Source organism: Cyclopterus lumpus, chromosome 22, assembly GCF_009769545.1.
Source record: "Cyclopterus lumpus isolate fCycLum1 chromosome 22, fCycLum1.pri, whole genome shotgun sequence".
NCBI classification, from domain to species: Eukaryota; Metazoa; Chordata; class Actinopteri; order Perciformes; family Cyclopteridae; genus Cyclopterus; species Cyclopterus lumpus.
In genome coordinates, this window is record NC_046987.1 from 15,329,148 (window position 1) to 15,336,657 (window position 7,510).

The 7,510-nt window shown below is 42.2% G+C and overlaps 1 protein-coding gene across 2 annotated transcripts; it reads left to right on the forward strand.

Moving 5' to 3' along the window:
* The first annotated feature begins 467 nt into the window (after positions 1-467).
* On the forward strand, positions 468-7,265 carry fut9a (fucosyltransferase 9a). Of its 2 annotated transcripts, XM_034525101.1 has the most exons (5): positions 468-554; positions 739-1,006; positions 1,760-1,948; positions 2,835-3,062; positions 3,375-7,265. In XM_034525101.1, the coding sequence occupies exon 5, from the start codon at positions 3,383-3,385 to the stop codon at positions 4,463-4,465; it is 1,083 nt and encodes a 360-aa protein (XP_034380992.1). In that variant the 5' UTR covers positions 468-554; positions 739-1,006; positions 1,760-1,948; positions 2,835-3,062; positions 3,375-3,382; the 3' UTR covers positions 4,466-7,265. The 2 variants fall into 2 exon arrangements, with proteins under 2 accessions (XP_034380992.1, XP_034380993.1); XM_034525102.1 differs by lacking the exons at positions 468-554; positions 1,760-1,948 and having other exon boundaries at positions 763-1,006.
* Positions 7,266-7,510: the final 245 nt, after the last annotated feature.

Below are 7,510 nucleotides of genomic sequence, written 5' to 3' on the forward strand. Positions count from 1 at the left end.
AGGTAATGTACTCAGGGTTTTAGAGCTTTTAGTTTGGAAGCCGTGGGCATTTACCAGGCAGAGAGGGGTCTAATGAAAGACACTATTGAGTTGCATTATGGGTATTGGAGGTTCCAGTGTTTATGGAGCTTGACCCATAGAAGGGACACAAAGCGGTGATGTCTCAGCCTCTACTCCTTTGATTTTGACCGTTCTTTTAAAAAATGTTATCTGCCTCTCACATGTCCCCTACATTAAGGAGGAGCAATAATAAGTTGCAGAAGTGCCCAATAAAAACAGTAGTTAATGAGCTAACAGGCATAGTGTGATGTTAAAGGTGTAATGGTACATCACAAACACGTCGACCTCCCCATGTGTTATCAGGATAAAGATCTAGGCCAAGAGAGAGGGGACCTTTTGATCCACAGCAGCAATGATTCACCTGTTTATTCAAAGCAGATGACAGAAGTGTAATATGCACTAACGCCAGCATCCCCCCCCCCACACACACACACACACACACACACTGGAGCTCCGCCACAGCCTGCAGCTGCATTGACGGTAAACAGAGCAAGGTAGCGCATGGGCAGCCGGCAGAGAATTATTCCACATCGCATCACATCCCTGGGCATACATGGCGTCCTCACACACCGAGCCATGAATTTAGTGTGCAGACTGACGAGATAGCAGCCAATTCTTCTTCTTCTTCTTTTTTCTCTCTCTCTCTCTCTTTTTTTTTTTTTTTTTTTTTTTTTGCAGCCATCATTCTTTGCGTCGGTGTGCAGCAGCAGCGGGGAGGATTTAGCACACACTGCTACAGTAGGTATCTATTTTATTGTTGTTTCTGGATCAAGACGATGGATGTGGGCTCATCCGGACCTATTCCTGCAAATACGGCGGACGGGCGCGACTTTCTATTCCAAACGCATCCGCATCTTCCGTACGTTGCAAGGTGTCTTTGAAAAGCGCACGGACCTCTGGGGGAAATGAGAAGAAAGGTCTATTTTGACTCACGCCTGTCGAGATGGTGAGTGAAATGCATGGATTTTTTTTCCTTCTCCCCCTGCAACCCCATGGCTGAGCAGTGGTACCTGGTTTTGAAGGCAAATCCCCGTCAGCTAATTAGAAATGGTGTCTCTCCATACATGTACTGACCGGCGCTTTCCCATTTTCATCGGTGTATATGAAAATACAATAATTAATTGTTTTGAATACATCAATGCATTTGGACAGTTTATGCTTCATAGGAGCGTGATGTTTTTTCTCCCCATTGAATGTGACTCGTGTTTTCAAATCCTACATTGCACTCCCAGCTGTGTTCGCATAGCTCATACTGGAGGCTACATTTTTCAGCAGCATCCTCCACGCTATTATTTATATTCTGCGCGTTTTTGGTGCGCAAAAGTGTGCCGTGTTAGGCAACACACGAAATATTCTAGAGACTCTCTCAACATTCTCATCAACATCGATGCGGAGTCACGCCTAAAGACAACCATTTTAAACAGCGACTATAGCATCACGTTTTAAAATGACCTTCAGTGCTCGGTGGCTGGAAATTAATTCTCACCTGGGATGGAGTGTCTTTTTATAATCAATTCGTGACAGAATACACATAAATCAAAGTGAAAACAGCAAGGGAAATGTAATTTTGCAGGACACAAGTGCTCCCCTTTTGCCCTTTAGCCCTAACTGTTATTAAAAACCACATCAAGGATTTGATGCATCTCTGTGACTGATGATGTTAAATCTGTGTATGTGTTTTTTTTCTGCCCCTCTCCAGTCATTCCAAAGTAGCCTCGCTGCAGACTTCTCACCCATGCAGCGCTCTGTCCCAAATACATCACAGTGCATTTGACAAAACCCCCGTTATGATATTCAAAGTCGGAATGGATGCTTGAGCTGCACACGTCTCCCTCAGGACTCAGTTGTTTGTGCAGAGATGGAAAGAAGAGAGGACAATAACAACCATGTGAGCCTTGTTACCCTCTATGACCTCAGCAGCATCCATCACCATGGAGACAATAATAACTTTACCACACACTGCATATCTAAATAGGCCTGATTGTTCTCTGTACACTTCAGCCTTTCCGAATCCATACTGAGCTTAATATATTTGACAGCACCACCCACTGCATGAAGGTATATGCATGGACGGCATACTCTCGAGCAAAAAGCGTATCACTGCTGCTCACAGAAAGCATGTTACAGCTGTGTAAGAGGATTTGCCTACATGGAAATGTATTGATACCGCAAGCCTTTAAAAGGAATACACTCATCTGGCTCTGGTTCATGTGGCATTTGGGGGCAGATCTGTGTATCTAAGTCACAGATGGGTGTAGGGTGCTGTCATACATAAAGTCAATCTCTTTCCACATGTGACATATTAGATGAATGATCTGAGGAAATTTAGTGTTGGAGCAGGTGTTATTGATTTAACTATACTTCAGTGATACATGGAACAAGGTCTACTTCTGCCCCTCTAAGCAACATGCAGGTGTGTTGAGCCCCAGAGAGCTGGAGGGTCGGGGGGCCTTTCTACTCTCCTCAGCCTTAAGATGGCAGCATTCTCTTACCATACATAGAATATGCCGAAAACAAATACCAGCTGGAACCTTACATCCATGCTTAACTAACAAATTTGAAATAACATCCATGATTTAACAGGCAATTTTCCAATAACCTTGGTGTTTTCATTTCATTTTCCAGCTAATCCAAACGATTTGTTTGTGGAGATGAAGCTCTTCTCTGCATGTTGATTGCGTATGACCTCACATGCGTCCTTTTCCTGTGGTGATGGTTCAGTCTCTTTAGCCCTAATTTATTCTCTCTGATTCTCTCTCTCTGCTCACGTAAAGGAGGCGTCATTAAGAAGACCTGTGCATTCAAGATCAAACGCACCTCATTAGATCATTACGGATCATTGTTAATCTGCGTGAGAGCAAAGGGGCATCTCCTAGCTGTGACCTTTTTGTTGGTTTATGAGCCCTGAATCACAAAGAAGATCGATCCCACCGTCGACCCAATCTAAGATTCCCACAACCTCTACTCTTGCTTGGATTTCAGCATTTGGTCAAATCCACCAGGTTTGTATTATAATGAGCCTGAGGAGGCAACACATTTTTGTTTATGAATATGGATCCAAAAGGAACCAAACTCCCCACGGGGTGCATGCTCAAAGATTATAGCAAGAATAGAAACATGTTGTTCACATGTAGATGTTCACAAGCCAACTGTATTTAATCGAGGCACAAACAATGTTTTGAGTCAATCATCTACTTAAATAGATAACGTAAACACATGGTGGTAAAATGCAATGCCTGTGCATGATCAGGTGATTAGTCTGGATGTTGACAACTGCTACAAAGACTTAAATCTAGCTTTTTCTTTGGTTCCAGGACAGAGTATGCCATCTGCACCTTTTCACAGAATCCTACGACCCCTTCTGCTCGGCACTTTCATACTGGGATGCTTTGTGACTCTGTTTTTGATGTATTTTAAACCATCCACCAGCTGGTTATCAGGTCCTGTAGAGTCTACAGTGTCCACAGATCGGGCCAAGAACCTCTTCTCCAACAAGAGCGATAAAAACGTGACCACCTTGCTGATCTGGCTGTGGCCCTTCGGACAAACCTACGACCTGGGCGTGTGCAGCTCTCTCTTCAACATCGAAGGCTGCTTTATCACAGCGGATAGGAACTTCTACAACAAGTCAGATGGGATCGTCATCCATCACAGAGACATCTGCACTGACCTGTCCAACCTGCCACCGCTCCAGCGACCATCCTTCCAGAAGTGGATATGGATGAACTTGGAGTCGCCGTCGCACTCCTCCCAGCTGCCTGGGATCGAGAATCTGTTCAATCTGACTCTCAATTACCGTCAGGATGCTGACATCGAAGTGCCTTATGGGTCCATTATAGCAGCGGATGGCGAGGAGGACTTTGTCCCACCCAGCAAAAACAAGCTGATCTGCTGGATTGTGAGCAACTGGAACCAGGACCACGTGCGGGTGAAATATTACAATGAGTTGTACAAACACATTGAGGTTCATGCGTATGGACAAGCCTTTGGGGAGTACATCTCTGACCAAGACTACTTCCCCACCATCGCCAGCTGCAAGTTCTACCTGGCTTTTGAGAACTCCATCCACAAGGACTACATCACTGAAAAACTGTACAACCCGCTGTCTGTGGGGTCAGTGCCAGTGGTTCTTGGCCCGCCAAGGCAGAACTACGAGAACTTTATCCAGGGAGACGCCTTCATCCACGTGGACGACTTCACCTCGCCCAAGGAGCTGGCTGATTACCTGCTGCTCTTGGACAAGAACGAGGAAATGTACCTCAGGTACTTTGAATGGAGGCGGCACTTTAAAGTAAAGAAGGCCTATTTCTGGGCAGAGCACACATGCCTGGCTTGTGATTACCTGCGTAGGCACAAGGAGTACAAGGCATTTAACAACCTTGACAAGTGGTACTGGGGCGGATAGTACTTAGAAGGGCTATGCAGTGCTTGTTTTGTTGTTGAAGGCTGTGCTTTAAGTAATTTGTGTCCGTCGGCTTAACATGAAGGTTCATTATTGTTGTGTCCAGAGCTCCCGAGTTATGTTTTTATTTATTTATTTTTTTATCGATTCAGTGGCCCAGTGAGACATCCATCTTGTTTTTTTTATTATTTTTTTTATTTGCAAGTCAATTTTGCCAAGCCTTACTTTGCCTTTTGTGTTAATCATTTATTAATTATTTTTTAAATAATTAACAATGCACTACATTTGTTATTGTTAGTTCAGTCCATGTTTTGCTTAACATGACAACATTTGCTGCTATTTTGTTATATGTGTGTTCCATTTTTTAGTATGATTGCTTGATTGTATGGATGTTCCTGTACAACAGATAACAGTCATGATGCACGGTTGCTGTTTTTTTTGTTTTTTTTATATCCTCTTTTCATTAAGCAGACATTAGAATAGGGTTGACTGCAGACGGAGATTGACATAAAAAACTGCAAATATTTATCTAATATTTATTCAAGTAAGGTAATATGATAATTTAAAAACAATCTCATATGTGCTAGTGATGCAGTCACCTATGCAGTGTTTACTGAACTAAAATGTGAAAGTAGTTAATTGTGTCATGTACATATTAAGTATTTTTGAAAATATGTAGCTGTCCTTTTCTTTCTATAATTTTGTTTTCATTTGCACTGCTAATCGAACTGCTACCTATCTTTACATATGTACAGATGGACATTGTGTTATGTGGTTGTAGATGGCATATGGTGATCATTACCCCGGTTGTCCCCGACAGCAGACATGACTGCTCGGTGAGAGGGAGGTTACTATTTTAATCGTGTTGTGAATTGTTCACTGTCACATGTGATGTGTCAAAGTGCAGTTGGATTCTGCATTGGTGATGATAGTACAGCACAGAGCCACTGTACTGCAGTATGAAACTCACAGACACCTCATTGTGTTGCATTCTGATTTGATTTGTAATTTTGAATTGAATAAAGTGTTGGGAAAGAGCACAAAATTAACATATTACTGAAGCTATTTTGCTGTGCATACTGTACTGACATCCTACAATGTGACATTAAATATTTACACCGATCTTTTTAACTATGTCAAGCAGATGTTACCATATGTGGGAAGTGGGTGTGAATCAGGATGAAATGCGATCAGGTGGGCTTGGCCCATATGTTTGGTGCTGTTTGGTACCCGTTTCTTTCAAGAAAAAAGTGAAGATGAAGATTATCCATATTGATACCTTTGAATCATCACATCATAGTGATGTGGTGTGTGGGCAGTTAGAGGTTGCATGTGAAAGATAGTTCTCTTTTTCTGGATGTTTTTTGTTTTTGTTTTTGTTTACACTCCTGTTTACAGTTGTGTGGCCCGCCTGCCAACCTTACACCACTCAAGATCACGCTAGAGAAATGCATCAACATCTGTAGATACCGCATCACTTTTAAACGTCAGACCATCTAATCCACTGAAAAATGCATCTCAACAGCACTCAGCAGCTATTGACGTCATGGTTTTGTTTTTACAGAAAGAACTGTGCAAAAACCAAGTCAACATTTTATGCAAGATGAGCCTGGCGTCTTTTTGGTCAAAGTACTACCAACATGTTTCAGGTTATTATCATTTTGATATTTCTTCACTGACAAAGGGACCATTGATGTAAATTAGGATGAATTTAATTATTTTTCTTATGGAATATGGTTCCAGACGCCATAGTAAAACCTGTATATAAACCATGTAGTGAACTGAATCATCATCTCGATCAAACCAGCCAACTGACACAGATCATTCCCGTATGTGCAAAGGACTGAGGGAGCTCAAACATTGTTTTGCATTTATGGGGAAAAGAAACAACGTGTTGTACATATTTTCAATGTTATAAAGATCTCTCTATAAGATGCAAGGGCAGTGACTTTGCTGCAGCTTTGTAGGAAATGTCGGGGCTTCGAAAAGGCTGTGAATCAAGGTGAAGGGGGAGTGACGCTTGAAAAGGATTACCAGTGTCAGAGACAATGGTTTCAGTGTCAAAGTGGATGTTTTCATCAAGGGAGGCAATTTTACACCAGCTTTTTTCTTCTTCTAGCGATTAGGCGGTAATCCTCGTGGAATGACCTAATTGAAAAAGTAATGCCAAAACGCAGCAGAGATATAGCACTGTTGTTCATGTGGAGTTGTGTTACTGTGCTGGTTGGTGGCTGTCTTTCGATGGAGCTGTTGTGAGTTCAGAAACTGTCATCCACAACCTTGACCGTCTCACAGATTAACAATGAAACTGCGACTCGTGGTTTCGTCTTGTACAGTCCAATCTCATGTATGAAATCAAAGGTTTCTTGTCCAATGTGGTTGGTGACTTAAATGAACACACTTTCTTTTTTTTTCTCCTTCGTGTTGTCTGTCCCTTTACTCCTCTCTCCCCTTCTCTCTGTTTTTTTTGCACAAAAACAAACACGAGGAGCTGTGGCTTCTCTGTCCCGTCCGAGTCTGTGAGTGTGTCACAGCACTATGAATCAGGATGTCTCTGGATACCGTCCGACCTGGCACTGATTTCTTTGCCGGAGTCCTTAAAAACACTGTATACCCAGTGGGATGAAATCATTGTGTGGTTGAACATGACGATTTCTAGAGAAATGCTCATTTTCCGCCAGTTCACTGAACTAATCAGTGAATCAATCAGTTTTTTGCCAAATCGTTGTGTTTTGCCAAATGTTGTGTTTTAACTGTAGATGTCTGATAGTGTCAAAGAAAATAAAGTTATGGATAAATGAGCAAACATGAGTGGGGCATACACATTTATTTCTCAAGAGACTGCTGATGAAGAAATGACGGTAAACCTTTGAAGTCTTGCACTGAAACCATTTTACAAACAAAGAAAACGGAATCAGTTGTTGCTTGCTACCCTTAAAGGACTAGTCTGACATTTTGGGAAATACATGTATTTTCCTTCTAGCCAAGAGTTAAATGAGAAGGTTGACACCACAGTGTGCTTAACAATGGAATCTAATTCGCAACTAA

Coding starts and splice junctions, on each gene's coding strand:
- fut9a (XM_034525101.1), top strand. CDS start 3,383: ATGCCATCTGCACCTTTTCACAGAATCCTACGACCCCTTCTGCTCGGC.